The 18,662-nt window shown below is 40.8% G+C and overlaps 1 protein-coding gene across 5 annotated transcripts in view; it reads left to right on the plus strand.

Moving 5' to 3' along the window:
• The first annotated feature begins 1,850 nt into the window (after positions 1-1,850).
• BCL11A (BAF chromatin remodeling complex subunit BCL11A) overlaps positions 1,851-18,662 on the plus strand; it is a 99,958-nt gene continuing 83,146 nt past the window's right edge. For 4 of the 5 annotated variants that reach the window (XM_039530146.1, XM_039530148.1, XM_039530145.1 and 1 more), the window contains exons 1-2: positions 1,851-2,242; positions 8,396-8,725. In XM_039530146.1, coding sequence (XP_039386080.1) covers positions 2,188-2,242; positions 8,396-8,725 — 385 coding nt within the window. In that variant the 5' untranslated portion in view covers positions 1,851-2,187. Of the gene's footprint in view, positions 2,243-5,855; positions 5,894-8,395; positions 8,726-18,662 lie in introns of those variants that run through there. The other variant, XM_039530147.1, reaches the window with a different exon arrangement.

The raw sequence follows: 18,662 nt of genomic DNA on the forward strand, positions 1-18,662 counted from the left end.
GTTAGATGGATTCACCTGCAGCTCGTGATCAGCCCCTTTGAAGCCGCCTGGCGCACACTTCCTACCTGCCTCACTTTCCCTCACGCCTCGCCTGGGCTAGACAGCCGGGGGGGGGGGGGGGCGCAGCAGCGATGCTGGAGGAAGTTGAGGCTTTAAGGGATGTTTGAGAATAAACTTCAGATTGTAGGGGGTGCTATTGCTGTACCATTGACGTGAAACTGAAAGTATCCCACACCAGAATGAAACAGACCTGTGACAACAGCAGCGTGTGTGTGTGTGTGTGTGTGTTTGTGTGTGTGTGTGTTTCTCCATTAAAGAGATAGGGTCTCGTTTCCAACAGGTCTCCTCTCATTTCTCCACAGACTCTCCCCAAAGGGCGTTTATAACCCAGCGCGTGCACGGATCACACATTCACACACACACAAAAGGAGCCGTCCGATCGGAAGCGGCTGAGAATTCAGCGCGACAGCCCCGGCCACTTGCATTCCCTGCTGGTTCTGTGAACAAACTGAAAGATTTCCATTCTCTCCCCACCCCCCTCCCTGGGTAACGTCATTATTACAGTTTTGCGTGTTAAAATATTTCTTACAGTCACAGCAAGCTTCTTCTTTCCCCTTCCTGTGCTAGATCCACTTCTTCCCTCCTTTGCACCTTTTCTCTCTGCCCCTCTCTCTGCGTTCTCCTGGCGGGAGGCTGCTGGGGCGCGCGCTCCGAGCTCGGGCTCGCCACACGCTTTCTAGCCGCTCTGCGGAAGCATTGCCACAAACGCGCTCTTCCTCCTCTCCCGCTTATCCTTATTGCAACCCACTCCCGCCCCGGGCCCGGCGTGGCTGGGGGAATGTGTGTGTCCCCCCCGGTAAGTTACAACCCACGCTGCTCAGGCTGCCGCATCCTCAGTCCCAACTCCCGCCGCTTCCCTGCGCCCCTCTGACCGTTTGCTCGGCTTGGGTCGCCCTGCTTCTTGCCAGCAGCGTGGCTGGGTTTTGTGCCCCGCGCACGGCTGCCTGCGCTCCCGTTTCTTTAGTTTGGTCAGACCCAGTCCCCTGCTCGTTACCGCTCAGAGCCCGGCTTGGCTTTGCAGGCTGCCTGGGCTACTTTCATTTATTGAGTGATTGGACGGGGGGTATGAAGTGCCACCGCCTTCCTTTTGCCTTCTCTGCTCCTGCAGCTTCTCACCCTCCGCCTCTTTTCTCCTGGACTGTGAAACTCTTCTCCGTGCTCCCCTCTCCAAGCTGAAAGGAAGGAGGCTGCTCCTGGCCGCCTCTCCCCCCGCTGCTCCAAGTGCAGAACTTTTCTCCTGCGACCCCCTTGCCCACTCTCGGCCTTTGTGCCGCCTGCCCGGGACTGTCACTGCGTCGCGGGGCGATGCAATGCAAAGTTTTTAATTCCCTGGCTGTGCCTGCTGGGTGGGCTCCCAGATACCTGCCTGGCCTCCCTCTCCTGGGAGCATCCCATCGCATTTCACTTGGGCGAGCCTCTCTGCTTTTTTCAGCGTGTGTGTGCGCGCCGCTGTTTGCATTTATTTATTTATTATCCCCTCTCCCCTCCTGGCCACTCGTGCGTTTGCCTTGTGCACTTACTGCTCTGCGGCCACTTCTGCACGGCGTGCCCGGCGCCTTTCCCCTCCACACCAACCCCCCTACTCCGCGAAGCAGCGTGCGCCTGGTGCCTAGTGCTCCCCCCTCCCTCTCCCCCCCTCCCCGCTCCCCCCTGCGTTCACTGTCCATTGGCTTGTCCTGGTCTCTTTTTCATGTCCAGCCCCTGATGAGTGTCCATTGGTGTTGCCTTCCTCTTCCCTCCTCCCCCTCTCTCCAGCTTGCCCTGCCCATGTTTTGTATGTCTCTGTCCATCCAGGCTCCTGACGTTCAAGTTCGCAGGGACGTCACGTCCGCACTTGAACTTGCAGCTCAGGGGGGCTTTTGCCATTTTTTTCATCTCTCTCTCTCCTTCTCTCTCTCTCTCCCTCTCTCTCTTTTTTTCTTGCACAAAAAAAAAAAAAAAAAAAAAAAGCCATGACTGCTATCCCACAATTCATCTTCCCTGCGCCATCTTTGTATTATTTCTAATTTATTTTGGATGTCAAAAGACATTGATGAAGATATTTTCTCTGGAGTCTCCTTCCTTTCTCACCCGGCTCTCCCGATGTGAACCGAGCGGCTCACAAGCCACTGCAGCCACCAACCCACCATGTCTCGCCGCAAGCAAGGCAAACCCCAGCACTTAAGCAAGCGGGAATTTTCGCGTAAGTAACCCAAAGAGCAACGTGCATTTATTTCATGCCTCCTTCGCGCGGGTTATTTTATTGCGGAGAAAGCGGGCCAGAGGGGTGGAAATGCACTAAACCTTGGCTCGGAATTTCCCCCCCTCTCCGTCTCTCTCTAATTAAATGAGCTCGATTACTTTTCTTTTCTTTGCTCCTGGAGCCTGCCCGCTTCTCACTCACTCTCGCTCTCTCTTCCTTCTTTTCTTTTTCACCCCCCTCCCCGCTTTGATTTTATTTTTTTTTAATTGTGCCATTCTGACTTGGGAAAACAGCAACAGTCCCAGTTTGCAGCGAGGGGCAGAATGTGTTCTTGGGGGGGGGGGCGCAAAGAAATCCCCGCAGGAGAGACAGACTGGACATTGGACGCACAGACAGATAGACAAGAGATTATGGTCAAGTGGACTGAGAAGAAAAGTCTAGGGGCGAGTGGTTTGAGCCAGATCCCCATCTCTCCCCAGCGAAACCTTGTTGCGTACCGGGGAGGGGGGCAGGGCAATGCCCCCCTTTTGTTTCCGCTCCCAGACGCCGGGTGTTTGTCCCGCTCTCTCCTGCGCCTCTTTTCCCTCCGCGGCGAAAGGGCAAAAGGGGCAGCAGCGGCTGCTTGTGTTGTCCGGAGCCATCGTTGGCTTTCCCCGGGGCTCCGCCACAATCGGACCTTCCCCCAGCCAAGCGACTCACGCCAGGCTTCCCCCCACTCCTCCCCTCCTCCCTCTCCCCCCAACTCCTGCCTGCAAACTTGGGCTGCTTGGCTCGGCTGCACGGAGCAGAGCGAGCGAGCGAGAGGAATTCCCTCCTCTCTCGCTTACTATTTTTTGGAAGATTTTCAAAAAAAGTGGAAGTGGATTTTGATTGGGAAAAATCTCGTGTCTGAATGTTTACAAGCACCGCGTGTGCGGGGAGCCTCCTGCCAACAAGCAGAGACAAGAGCAAACCCAAGCAAAGCACACACACACACACAGAAAAACAAAACCCCAAACCCAACCAACTATCCTCACTGTCACGATCAAATTAAAAAAAATACACTCCCGCGGACATTTAAGAAAAATACTATTCGTCACAAAAATCCTCCCCCTCTTCCACTCCCCCCCCCGCAACAAAATACAAGCTGGATGCAAGGTAAGCAAGGTCGCTGCATACACAACAAAAGGGAACTCGGATCTGGAGCGGGTGGGAGGGAAGAAAAGAGAAAATATTTTATTTTTTGGACGGTGGGAAAGCAAAAAGATGCACGTTTGTATTTTATTTCCCCCAGTATTCCAGGTGTTTTCCTCCCCTCTCAGGGACCGTCTGCTTCAGTGCAATTTCGCTGTCTGCAATCAACCTCTCCCCCCTCCCCTCTCTCTTTCTGTAAAAGTTTACAATGCAATTTCCCCACTCAGATGCATAGATACTTGGAACACGATTTGCACATAGTCCGCTGCAGAATGTTAACGCTTTGGATAAAACAGCTCCCGTAAAGGCAGGGGAAGCCAAAACATTGGCATTCGTAAAGTTTTCCTTAAAGTAAGACACCTTACGGTTCTCTTCCCTCCACCCCGTATTGTTTGAGTCATTTGCTACCAGTTCTAAGGACTTTTTGAAATGCCAAACGTTGTGTTATGTATTGCAACATAACTGTCACATTTCTGGAGGTGCTATCTCTTCCAGAACATGTTGCAGGAACCCACCCCCCTCCGCCCCAGTCTTCCGCGAGCTGCAGAAACTGGTGCCGACAGTAGTAACCTATGTTACTTTAAAAAACCTATACCAGAGTGCATTCATCCTTAGGGTTTGTGTGCACGCGTGTTAGCTCACTTGTCACAGAATAATTGAAAGATTAGATTTACATCCCCAAATCCTTCCCCAGCCGTGCTGGGTTCCCCCTGACTTGGCAATTCCGTATGTAATATACAGATACATATTTAAATTATTATTATTTTTTGCTGGCACTGTAATTGCCATTTGGTATATTTCTCCCTGTGAGATCTGGAGGGCTTGGGGGCGGGGGGCGAGATGTGTTGGAGTTGGATTTTAAAAAACTGGTTAAGGATAGGTTTGCATGTGAGTTTCAGTCGCTAGGAGGCAGAACAAGATCAAAAAAGCCCAACGAACTTGAACCTGATCAGTTTCACCACGTCTTTAATTCTCGGCATTTTCGTTTCGGAAGGAGGGAGGGCGGGTTTTCTTTCTTTCTTTCTTCCCCCCCTTTTCCCCTTTCTTTCTCCCCCCTCCCCCTTTCTTTGTTCTTAATGTTGCCTTGTGTTATGGCTGGTAAGGAAACAGGAACGTAGCCCGTAGACCCACACTGGAGAAAAGACCCAGTTTCTCCCTGTAATGTTTGTTTTAACGCCGTCGCCGTCCGTTCAGAGCAGCAAACGATTTCTGAGGATCGCGAGGACTAGCAAGTTGGCCCTTCATTTCCCCCCACTCACCCGACGGCCGATCAAACCGTGGGGGTCACAGAGGGGCTTGGGAGCCTCTCCAGGCGGCGCGGGGCTGGCTGGGATCCCTTCCGTCTAGTCTTAGCTTTGCACGATGCTGTGGCACATGGAAAGCAAATGCCCCCCACCCCCAAAAAAGCAGCTTGAACCACAATTTCGAAGGGGAAGCCTAGGGGCTCCGGGGGAGCCGAGTGGCATCTTCTCCTCGGTGACTTTGTGTTTGTTTTGCTTACTGGACACGTCTGCTTTTGTTTCCCCCCCCCCAAGTAAAGGGGATCGGGTCATTTAAACTCTCGCTACCGGCCCATCCGAGGCAAAGACAATCCTCGTGAGCAGAGGGGTTGGGGTGGAGAAGCGGGAGCCGAGCTGAGCTCGGCCCCAGCCGAAAGGGGAGAAGGCACCTTGCTGGCTCGCACGTGTTTGCACTAGGCTTCCGATCCACGCTGCTCCCATTGTGCCGCCTGCTCAGTCCTTTCCAAGTTCGCTCTCCCTTCTTTTTCTTTCCTTCCTTCCCTCACCGCGCTCCCGCTTTCTGGCTGTTTTAAAACACCGGCCACTAGCCCACATTATTAGCCATCATTTGTTCCCTTAGACTGTCAGACAATCCCACACTTGAAGGCAAACTTGGACTAGACAGTCACTCTTTCTCCCCTGATTTTCTTTTTTGTCTTCTCAGCTGTCTGCTGCTGGGGTATTTAGACGTCTCTGTCTTGCTGAATCCATACTGATACATTTCTCCCCCCCACCCCCGGTAACGCAGAACTGGTGCTTTTCCTTCCATTGCGCCCTTCACACTTCTTTTGAGACAAAAATCTATTTAACTTGATATAGAAGATGGTGTTATTTTGGTGGATGTTGGTGGGAAATGGGGGAAAGGGAAGAGAGGCTAGAAATACATGCATCTGAAGAAGTGGGTTTTTTACCCACAAAAGCTTATGCCCAAATAAATCTGTTAGTCTTTAAGGTGCCACCAGACCCCTCTTTGTTTTTGTAGAAATACATGTTTATGGAAGGGCAATTTCCATTAAAAATATAGACGACTGATTAGATACCCAGGAAGGAGCTTTTGATTGCCCCAAAATTAAAAAGATGAAGACTGAAAATCAGTGGCAAGATTTTTTTTTTAAACCAGCAGAAATAATAAAAACACATTTTTCTGTCTCTCAGAGCATCAGGAGCCAAATGTTTTGTAATGAACACGGTGCCAGAGGTATTTCATACATTAGTATATAATTCTTGTTAATTAGAAATAATTTACCTTAAGAGCATAGAAAATGTTGAGGTTACAGGTTTTATATCTGTACATTTGATCATCTTGTTATTTTCGAGAACTTTGCCTCCTATAAAATTAATTAGGTGAAATGTGGAGGTGTAATCAGCAACCTCTGAATTACCACTTCATTTCCTGGTTTTGATTGTAAATCAGCCTAGTCAGTACAGTCTTTAGCAAAGTCTATTTTTGTTTAGCATTACTTTTAACTGTCTGGTATCTGAGCACAATATTCTCTTTCATTGCTGAGTAATATTGACAATTTCAGAAAAAAATCAGGCCAAGGAATAAATATTACAATTGAGTAATTATTGTGCAAAGTTCCAGTCAAAACAGTTACAAGGAGAATATCAATTTTAAAAAATATTTTGCTACTTTGAGTTAGTAAACTAAAAGTTACAATTACTGCTTAACACAAAAATACCTTTTTTGTAGAAAGGAGGTGATGGAATGACTTCCATATTCAGTTACTCACTTTGTGCAAATGCAAACAGTTTGTTACTTGAGAAAATGACACAGACAGACATTTCAGAAACATTCCTGTTACTTTTTCTATGCAAGAAAAGTGTAAATGCATGTTGTGTATTATCTTTTGGTCAGTAAGTTTAGAAGAAAACCCAAATGATTAAGATATTGTTTTTATTAATATGAATATAACCTTCATATTACTGTAGTTGACCTTATGTTAAATTAGGAGTAGCACTAGAGGCAAGAAATTATGGAATGTATCAGTGTGTCCTACTTGGAGCTAAGGTACGGTAAGGTGCTCTTTCAATATTATTTTACACAGCACAACTGGGAGCTACTCCAGATCTTCCTCCTCAATATTCAGCCTAGGTAGGGTTGAAATAAATTTAACCTGAGTTCAGTGGATTTTTGCACTTTATCAAAATCTGTTCCAATATTCTGCAGTCAAATTAAAATCTATTTTTTGATTCTCTGTGGCTTTAAGTTCATTAAATGTGAAATTGGCAGCTTGCTAAAGAAGGTCAGACTGATTAACTGTTTAAGAGTTGTATTGGGTCTCACTTTCATTAACTGGCAACATTTTGAGGCATTTTATGTTTTGTGGTGTCAGCTCATTTTGGTGGTTGTTGTTATTGTTGTTGTTAGTATATGTATTATGTTGCATAAGGAGAGAAATACCAACAGTTTTTTTTCTTGCAAGGTTATAGTGATGAATACTGCATACATATTGCCAAGATATTTCAGTACAAAGTGAAAAAAAGCAAACAGAAAAGAAAGGCATGTCTGCCTTGTTATACAATCCACTGACGACTATGTGTGTAGAAATAGTCTCATAATGAAGCTTTTTGGAGCTCATTCAGAAAATTAGTCAACTTTGACAACATTAGGCAAGGTATTTCAAGTTTAAAGAAAGGTCTTTTCACCGTTGTTATGAAATGTGGCATTCAGTTGACCATACTGATTTATATATGATGAAGACCACAATTGCTAACATATTTAGAATAATTTAGGCATTCCTTTCTTCAGAATGAAAAAAACAAAACAAAAAACCCCAATTGGCTTATTTTCTTAATTATGCAAAAGTATCCTGTTTAGTTAATGTGTCTAAGTGGAATTGCCAGTGAATTTGATATTTCTTTAATTTCTGGGAGGTATCGGAAAAGTCTAGCTATTTAGCTTCCTTATTTATTAATTTTGTCTTTTTCCCCATGATTAGTTCACATGTTTTCAATTTTTAAACAGAATATATAATATACATATATAATCATACGTACGTACACACATAGTACAGGGCTATGTAGCCTCTGTGTGGGTGTGTGTGCATGCATGACCTATGTGGCTTTTAATGTGTATGTTCATATATTTGCATGCGCACACACACACACACACACACACACACACATACCTAACTCACAGGTCAACATTTCAAAACGTATGACTTGGTCATCGATATATAGCTATTCCATGACCACGTCATATATTACACATGTGCGCGTGCGTGCACACACACACACACGTAAAGCTTCAGTCATAAATACATAAACATAAATAAAACCTCCGGCAACAAAGAACAGTATTGGCTTCTCTTCATGATACCACAGTTGTCTCATAATAATTTTTTTCACAGTTGTTATTTTAATTTTTACTATTAAAATGTTCCTTCAAATTAGAATTTTGTCTAAATCCAGGAATATAGATAAGATTGCAGGTTCCATTCCGACAGTTCTACATATTACAGCTGCTTTCTCAAAATATATTCCCTATCAACACTGATAACTACATTTGCTTCTTGCTGGACTGATAACGTGCTATCTGTTCATGTAGTGCAGATTTAATTTTTTCATCCTGTAATTATTCCAAACACGGATTGGCATCCATGAACAGGGGGCTCAACAACATGATTTTCTCTCTCCCTACCTTCCCCTTCTTTTCACAAGAGCTCTAATGATTCTCCTTTTGTTTCTTAAACTGCAGCTGAACCTCTTGAAGCCATTCTTACTGATGATGAACCAGAGCATGGCACGTTGGGAGCTCCAGAAGGGGATCATGACCTCCTTACTTGTGGCCAGTGTCAGATGAACTTCCCATTGGGGGACATTCTTATTTTTATTGAGCACAAACGGAAACAATGCAATGGCAGTCTCTGCTTAGAGAAGGCTGTGGATAAGCCACCTTCACCCTCACCAAGTGAGCTGAAAAAAGCATCCAATCCTGTGGAGGTTGGCATCCAGGTCACACCAGAGGATGACGATTGTTTATCAACGTCATCTCGAGGAATCTGCCCTAAACAGGAACATATAGCAGGTAAATTGAAGCAAGGAGAAGCATTTACAAGTTTATTTCTATGTTCAGTCAAACTGTAGTAATAATGCTCACAGTTGTGAAGTGCTGTGTCTGTTTTTCCATTCTATTCACCATGACAGCCAACATGTTAAATACCCTGCATCTCAGTTCATATTAAGTACACAAAAAATATTTCCAAGTGGCTGAGTAGTTTTAGCATCAACAGGCCCATGCAATGCTAGTGTGTATTTTCAACAGGGTTTGCTGGGATTCTGTTTTCTTAATTGTATATAGTATAGAAGCTGTCTCCTAGTGTGTTGCCTATCTTAATTCCATATATGTATATTTTACACCCTGCTGTGTTATACAGGAACTAGCTTTACAGTCTTTTGTTAACTCAGGGGTGAAAGAGTTAACTGAGCATCAGCTAGCCTTGGATCCATATTGGCTGTCAGCGTATGGACTGTAATTAAACACAGCCCCATGGCAAAGTGACACCACCGACCTTGACTTTAAGATGCCATTTTCGACTGGCCAGGCCAGAGTAGAGAGGGCAGTTGCTGAAGCGCACAGACATGCTTATTCGAAAAGTTTAAGGGCATGTTGGAAATTTCAAAAGGTTGGTTTGACAGGAAAGGCCGCTGTCTGCAGCCTGCCTCCTCAGCCAAATGATAAATGCTTCTCTGTGCTCCCTCTTGTCTCTGATGTGGTTTTGACAGATGTATCTTGATTTTGTTTGCGGTTTACACAACCACATGTCACCCGTACAAGTGTCCAAGACCGAATTCTGTTTTGCACAACAAACAATATAAAAATGTAATTTAAAAAAGTAAATATTGTCATTCTCTATGATACATTTTTAATTGGAAAGACCCTAAACATGTGAATGTCTCAGTGACTGAGGTTAAAATAATTGAACTTAATATGAAAAAGAAAATCAGAGAAATACTGGAAGGCTAACAAGGCATAGTTAGTTTCTAAAATCCTTATAGTAAATATGAACACCACCCATTGCTTGGTATTGAAAATCACGTTAAATTATGCTTAAAACGTAATTATAAATATGTAGCATATTAAAATCAACCAATGCCTGATCTAGTTTTATGGAAACATCAGTTAGGATAAGACATCACTTATACCTCTATTTTAATAGCCTAAAGGATAGTTCAGTATTAGCAAAAGTACTGTATGCAATCACATGATATACTGGATCTTGTCTTTGACTTACCATGGCCACACAGTTCAACCATAATAGGTCAGTAGGCACTGCGGGATTCAATGTGATATTTTTTTCCTCCAACCAATCATTAAAATCAAATGTGGCATTTATGTTTTTTGAAAGCTTTGCAGTAATAGCGCATATATATAGAGAGAGAGAGAGAGAGAGAGAGAGAGAGAGACACACACACACACACACACACACACACACGGTCAACTTACTGGCAAGCTGCATTTTGAAAGATGGCTTAAATTTTCCAGCACATTCAACTTCTGTGACATGTAGGTTAAAGAGTTTTTTTTCCAGAGTAGTATATGGCAGTGACCATTTCCATGTGCTGTCTGTGATTTGAAAGAAAATGAACAGAAGTGTAGGGCATGATTAATGAAGCAAGAGCCTAGCGGAAGGGATTTGTAGTCTTCAGAGATCTGAAGCCATGCTAAATCACCAAATATGGAGTAACACTTGTGTGATGTAACATCGTATTTACATATTGAACTGCTCTGTTTAAAAGACAAAACACAGTATCTGTCAAGCAAGAATTAAAACCACACTTCTTGCCATGGTCTCAAATAGGGCCATTCAGTCTAAGACACAACCACACTGAGGAGTTTAGAATTCTTTGCTTTAGTTTAGAATTCTACTATTAGTAAGTTATTGAGCCATGTGAGCCAAAGCCTGCCTGCTTTACTCATATAAGTAGGGTGGTTACCATTAATTAGACTCCTAGCATGAGTTAAGTGGGCAGAATTTGGCCCTGAAGGATGTAATGGTGTTGCTAATTAGAAGAATAATATGTTTTTAACTGCCCCTTGTTCTTCTAAATGGTTCAGTAAGCTAAGGACTGAATTCAGGGTTTGTACAATATACAACAGACATAAAAAAAACTAGGGACCTGATCCTGCAAACCCTTTCACATGCACATAATCTATACTTATGCAGATAGTCTTTACTCAGAAAAGTAATTCCATGAAAGTCAATAGGACTACTCACAGAAATAAAGATTATTCTTGTAAGTAGGGTCTGCAAGACCCAGCTCCAGTTATTTTCATGTCTTCTGTGCAGAGAGATTTCTGTGCAATTATGTTTAAAACTGACACATACTAGAAGTCCAATACTGTCTATATTTCTTGCACATTCAAAGCTCCAGCAGGAATCAATGGGAGTTTTGGGTATGCAAGGAATGTAAGACCAGCTTCTAATTGTTTTCAGAGGAAAAATATATACAAGCTCTCCAGTGGGTGCACAAGTGATGTGACTCAAGTGAGGTAAAGCTTTCATGCGCGGATAATTATGAGCTCTTACACTGTTCCTTTAATTTTTATTTAATATAATGTTTCTACACTGGAATTAGTTAAGCAAGAGACAGTTTTGTGATATCACAAAGTAATATGTCAGTAGCTGGAATTATCACACCAATGAATTCCCAGTGTCCGGCAGTGAAATTAACAGTCAGGGTCATTGAATAAGTTGTGGAGTTCAGGTATTTTGGGCGTCCCTGAAGTGAATCTCAGAATGGCAGTTATTAATTCCAATATTTTATATCTGCGTTCCTTTGCAAGAGTAGAAAGAAAACAATAATCATAAGAATGCAAAAGATATGGGAATATGTAATTTAAAAAATAGGGACAAATGTACAGGGCTGAATGAACCAATTCTTCATGATAAAAGTCCAGAAAATATATTTAATAACAATGTAAAAATGCAGCCAATTAAGTATTCTTCAGAAAGAGGTTACTGTAGTGTTCTAAGTTAGATATATTTACAGTACCTGCTTTGTGTGTCATTCTGCAGTCAATAATTTGGTGCATTATAATAAAAGACCATCTTCCTAAGATAAGTAATGCTTAGGGATCAGTGCACCCAAATACAAGAAAGGCAGTCACTCAGATGTACAGTGAAATGATGTATACTTTAACTGTCTCTAGGCCTCTCTTCACCCTAACCATTTTCCAGATAAAGGAATGCTTACAATAGTATGTGTGTACATCTACAATATGCATGCATGTACATAAAATATAAATACACACATCCATACACAGCTGTTCTGTGTATGTGTGTGTATCTCTCTCTCTTAGGCTTGATATAAAATTTTGAGTGACAATCCAGTGCTATGGCAGAAATGTCATAAATTTAATGAAAATTAATAGGATATGTTGTGTGGGTCCAATGAGGCAGCTTTCATCAATATGTATGTCAAACACTCACCACCAGATACCAGCAGTCTGTGATTTGCAGTGAGTGCTACGGCAGGGGTTTAGTTATCCAGTCTCTTATTTTACAATGGAGGAAATATTAACTGAAGTACCAAGATATCAGTGAATGTAAAACTGCTGTTCACTTATTGAAAAGGGAAAAGAAATATTTATAGTCCATTGGTGTTAGGTTTTCATGCTTGTTGAATATATAAAGCTGTATAGATTAATGAAAGATTATTTTTGGGGGGAAAAAGGCATTTTAACTACTACTACACTTCATATTTATCTCATTGGAATGTTACATATAGTCTCATTTATAATTACGATTGTATAGCTTTGTATACTGTATGTGCAAATGGAGAGAGAGAGGAAGAGGTTGACTTTGAGTGCCTGCATCTGTTTTCTCCAATCGCCAGTTAGATACAAATCCAACATAAGGAAAACAAATGTAAGAAATACCTTTCCATTGAATAATCAAATGGAAAATGAACCTAGTGTTATACTAACTGATGGACCAAGTACATTTAACGATTAGAATTCTCAGAATAGAACTTCTTTGACTTGTCTATATGCCACAGAAATTCTCTTGGTACACTGTTAGCAATTACTATTGTAATTCTGTGATGAGTAAATTGCATTTCCTTATTATTATTTTATTTTGTTCTGGATAAAAATCATTGACTGATCAACTGAATAGTTAGCATTGCATCTAAACAATGAGTCAGACGAAGCTTACATTCACAAAAATGGCTAAAATTCTAACTGTAATTGTTCAAAACAAAGCTTCATAGCAGATATTAATTGGCCGGACAAAATAGTTACAAGATGGAAAATTTGTGAGGGCACTATCCAAAGATTCATGATCATGAGATTCTCAGTCCTGCATACAAGCTGTATTTGTAAATAAGACAGAGAAAGGTTGTGAACTGGCAGCTTGGATGTTTTGTCAAAGTACAATGTCAGAGAAAGTCTCTTTAAGACAAATTGTAAATAGAACTGTCACAATGATTGCATGATTGAGCTACAGAAGTGTCTTTCAATTGTTGGCATTGTCAGAGGACTTTTGAAAGCTTAATTAAACACAGTGGCCTGTATGGCTGAGAAATTTACTTCTAGGAGGGAAAAAAATGTTAAAAACGTAGGGGATCCAAAAGTTGTTCAAATGTTACTCTTCCAGTGACACATAAAAGATTCAACTGTTTGTGCATTTTCCTTGTTGCCTTTTTATAAATAACAGTTTTGAAGAAGCATCCATGTGATATCAAGATCATCCCTTGTATGAGGTGGAGATTGAGTTAGTTTTTCTATTCTCTGCTGTTACAGATAGTTAATGTAAAAATAGCCTTTTATTGAAAACACAAATATGTGTTCATTTCAAGAACAGAAGCAGAGTGTTGAAAGTTTCCTTCTGATTCAGCATGATTATTCCAGGGACGCATCAAAAGTATTATAATTCCTTAAATTGCCCCATTTCTTGTCTCCTGCAAATTGTATCTTTTAGTTTAGAGGACTAGAAATTTTGCATTCTTTCTTCTATGTGACATTTAATTGTGAAGCTCATCATGGACTGAAATACAGCTGAATACAAAATATTTGTGGCTGAAGAGCCAGTCTAGCAAGCATTAAATTTAGCATAGATATGAAAAAGGTGCAGATTAACATTAAACATTACAAGCTTTGCAAATAACATACTTAATAAATGTACACCCTATGTAGCCAGACTGAACAATAAAGACTGAAATATGGGAGCTGGGTGGTGAGGGGGAGAAAGTGGTAAGTAAAAGACCTTAACATTAGATTACGGGCGAGAAGTAGATTCTCTCCTAAAGATTTCCATAATTTTGTAATGTAAATTTAAAAGAGAAGGAAATCTTTTAGCATTACACACTTCTGTACATGCAGCCCTGAGAACCTGAATTCCCTTTTTATTCAATTCAAGTAATAAAGACAATTAAGGAGACTTGAGAGACTGTCAGGCAGTGGGAATTCAATCTCCATTTGTTTGTCTGCTTGCACCGTTTATTATATAAAGAAAATTTTTGACAAAATTCACCCCAATCTCCAGTCTGCTTTTATATGCAGTAGTACCAGCTTTGTGCAATAAAAGGCATTTAACATCAAGCTGGACATTGCTTGGCACATTGCCACTTTTTTAGCATGGGATCTAATCACTAAGGATCTTTAGTACCTTTCTGCTTGTTCAGATTTCATTTGGGTCATGGCTATGCCAGCAGTGTTGTTATTACAAGGGATTTTTATTTTTTAACTTGGTGCACATTTTCAATACAGTCTTCCATCTAGGAGGTTTTTATTGTGTGTGTCAATTTGAGGGGTATTGCTGAAGTTCATAAAATATGTCCAGATCATATAATTTAATAGATTAAGACCCATATTGTTATTTGTAACATGGTCATAAAATTCAGTGCTTTTCCCCCCAGGGGAAATAAGCATATTTAATCTGAATATACACACACATTGGACCTGAATGGGAGCAGGATTGGGCCCATTGTGGTCCATTTCAGTAAATTTATCGTTGTGATTTACTACATAGTTTTTAAAACAATAGGCTAATCAATTTATCCACAAACCGTATTGTTGCTGCCAGAATTGTTTTCCATCACAAAATGAATGTAACTTGGCCTTTAAGGTCCGATTCTGCAAGTACTTGGTGTTAATTTTATGCACGGTGAGTCGTCTGACTGAAGTCTGGGCTCACATGCATAAAGCTACACATGGAGGAGCAGGGCCTAAGTCTGCAGCTTTTAACATACAGAGACCAAAGGCAAATCTGAAATTAAAAGTACCTTCATTATTAAAGCCAGTCTGCTTGATGCCAAACCCATTTTGAAGCCTTATAAACATCATCCTGTATTTTTAATCAGTGTTAGTATGCAATGTATTCTGTATTGGGTTCACTGGAGTTCGTTTCCCAACCTTTACTGGCCAGCGGCACTCACTGTGCATTTTAAAAATATTTCAGAGAGGCTTTTGCTGTTCTTAGAGGGTTAGTAACTTGGGGCCGGTGTCTCAGCTCATTCGTCATTCTGAGATGGCATTGAGTTAAGTTGGCAAGGGAAAGGTTTGAGGTGTGGGGTGTGGTGAGGGCAGCCCTGATCCCAGCAGGGAATTTGTGTTCTTCATTTGCCTTTACAATAGGAGCACAGTTACTATACCTTGGAGCAGCTCTCAGGTGTGAGCTCAGATGGGCACATGTAAATGTCCTGTCAGAGGCAACACAGGAATATTAATGTTCCCATACTACCACACTATAATAAAGCTGTACACAGCAAGCTTAATATGCAGCTAGTTCGGGGAATTGTATAAAACTTAGATGGCCTAGTGTGAATGACAGCGGTGGAAAAATGTTCAATATGCCACAGATTCCATTCTTGTTTTCCTTTGATCTAAGGCAAAATGAAAACATCCACTTCTTTCCCGCCTCATTTCATATAACTGATTTTCTCCTTCACCCTCCCAACCCCCTTCAAACCCTCTGCCCCCAAAATAAACAAAGATTGCATATATGACATACAATGGAATTATTTGGAAATATGTCAATAATTGGAGTATTTTCTTTTTCAAAGTATTAGCACTCATTTATTTTTACTACTTGAGATTGTTGATTTTGCTTTCCTGTTTTAAATTTCTCTATCTATACTTGATTGAAACAAAGGAAATATAATCAACATATGCAGTCAGTTGCAGTCTCCTTTACTCCGTACTGTAAAAATGAAGCCGGGCTTTAAATCCAGAGTAACTGGGTTAGTATTCACACAGGTTTCATTTGCACATTCTTACAGGTTCACAATTTAAATGCCATTAAAATGTATATTTCTCAGCTTGGGGATGTTAGAGGATTTTTAATAATGTGTTCATTTAACAGAATCAACAGCTGTCAGAACCAGTTGTAGTAAATCTATGAAACATACAAAGAAAAATACACGTTTCCTGAAACAAAACACTTGAAACAAATTGGCTGCCAAAAAGCTGTTGAGTTCTAGGTTTGCAGATAGTGCACAGAAGTGTTTCTTTTCTCTGCTCCCTCTGGAGACCCATGTGAGCTTGTCTGATGCAATTCTATTGGAAGTTTTACTTGAACAGGTTGCTGTAAAACAACACCTATCTATATTGGATGGGTGCATATAAACCAGCCTGCGATCAGGTTTTTGTGTTTTAATAAACATATAAAATACCAAGGTTAGTGTGATAGACACACACACACAAACAGTAATAACTACATGAACATCAAGGAAATGATCAAGCTTAATCTTTCTGTGAAATAACTGTTGTGGGGAGGGAAGCAACTTCACTGCTAAACTGTGCCTTTACAAGTAGGCGTTGTCAGTGTGTTATTTAGGTCTGAATCAGCTTCAGTCGTTGAATTCACACTGGAATAATACTGAACATGCACATTGATGAAGGGTTACCTGGGGAGATTTGTCCAGTCAAAAACAATGAGTTTTTGTTTGCATCCTCCTTGTTCTCAGCATAAATGCTGAACAATCACACCTACAATTTAATCTTAGCTTTATCTAAACCACTTTTCTGATTAAAAACCTCTAAACACATAAAGAATGGAATTATTGTTAAATAACAGGGACCTGAAGAACATTGGCCCTGTGTGTGTGTATGTGTGTGTGTATGTGTGTGTATCTATATCTATAACTATATATCTTAGTCTCCTTTCTTTTAATAAACTCAACTTATAGCATATTACCTATGAGGAAACAATTTCTTATTTCTAATTTCATGTTCATCGTTTGCTCAGTTGATGTAGTAGGCAATGAAGTACAAAATGCAAGAAACAACCCCCCCAAAAAAATAAAACAACTCCCCCCAAACCCAACCACCCTCTCCCCGCCCCAAAAAACACCAGCAAAAATTATAGCAATTAATTTGCCATCAAATAAAATGTTACCTGGCTAAACTATCAACATCACAGCTGGTGTATCAGACACTGCCATGTTGATTTTGTTGGGTATTGGCCATTGAGTTTATTTCTTCTTGGAGAAAAAATAATGATCAGATAAGGATTACACTAAAGCCTATTCACATAACATGTATGATACATTTACTGCTTTGGTGTAATCAATGGCTTTAGACCATTTATTTATCAGTAATATTATTTAAAAAATTGTTTTGGTCAAAAGAAACACAATAATGTCACATCCTCATTCTCTGCAAAATAGTTGTTTGTATTAAAAAAAAGAAAAAAAGAATGTTACCTCCTGTGGAATTGTTTAAAGGCTGTAATATTTTGTAATAAACTATATATTGTCCTCTGTTGAATTTGTGTTACATTAGAAAGAAATCAATAAGGAAAAATTAAATTCTGATAAAGATAGTCTTGGATCTTTGAAAACAACTGCTGTCCTTTTAACTAAAACATTTGAGGAGCTTCAAAGAGTATGTATTTCTTCTGATCTTAGAGCAGTGTGACTGGTAGCAGGAAAAAAAGTCTTATTCTACATACAAGTGGATTGCTTAACAAGTCAGCACAGACACATACTTGTTTGTACAATAGAGATAAAAATTCCTGTATAAAAATAATTCAGTTGCTGACAGCAGGTATTGTGCTAGCGCTGCCTCTTTTGTGTTGGTCGAGGGTCAGGGATCACGACTTCTGCTTTCTGTTCAGGGTAGTCTGTCACGATTGCATGTTGAATTGTGGCAATAAGTTAATTGCTTTATTTTTAGGAAAATTTAGAGCCCTTATATGTGTTTTTACTCTTGCGTACTGTAGCTGCTCTAAAAGCAGAGAAAGAGAGAAAAAATCTAATAGGGAAACAGACTTGAAGGAAGTTTGAGATATTTGGCCTTCAGAAGCTATTTGCTTGGCAACAGAGCCTTAGTTTCTAAACTTTTGTTTTTAATCTAATTCTGATTTATGCTGTCACATCCCATATCAACCCTCATTGAACTCTACTCATGTAAAGTAATGTTAGTATCAAAGAGAATTGGTCAAAACTGGAGACCTGTGGCTGATACAGATGTTTATTGATGCAGCTTTCAGTACTGAATTCTATTCTTTCTAATAAATGTTAAAATGTAAAGAGTTAGTGAACAGGACACATGGAGGAGAGAAGCAAGGGAACAGGAATAGTTGTGCGTATCTTTTTGGTTAAAAAAGGTTGCAGGTAAGATTAACTATGGAAAATAGTCTGTGGAGTAGAGGGATGAGAATATAAATTATTTGAATGTTCTATAATCCTTCAAAGTCAGTTCACCTTGACGGCAAAAGACACGATCCCTGTTTCATTCATGAAACTTTTTCCTTAAAACTGCAGAGCACTTTAAATTATATGTGGTGCTTTTTAAGCATAAGTGGAGAATTAAAGGCTCGATCCTGTAAATTACACTTACAGTGGTTAGTAGCATTTACTGCTGTGAGCAGTCCCATTGACTTCTATGGGGCTACTCGTGACAGTAAATGCTACTCTTCAGATTAAGTGTTTTCAGGATTGGGCCCTAACAGATAGGATTTTTTTGCATTTTTGAAGTCTGATGCATGATAATCTCAGTTCCCACAATGTTGACTAAC

The sequence above is a fragment of the Mauremys reevesii genome, linkage group 3 (assembly GCF_016161935.1).
Source record: "Mauremys reevesii isolate NIE-2019 linkage group 3, ASM1616193v1, whole genome shotgun sequence".
Classification (NCBI taxonomy): domain Eukaryota; kingdom Metazoa; phylum Chordata; order Testudines; family Geoemydidae; genus Mauremys; species Mauremys reevesii.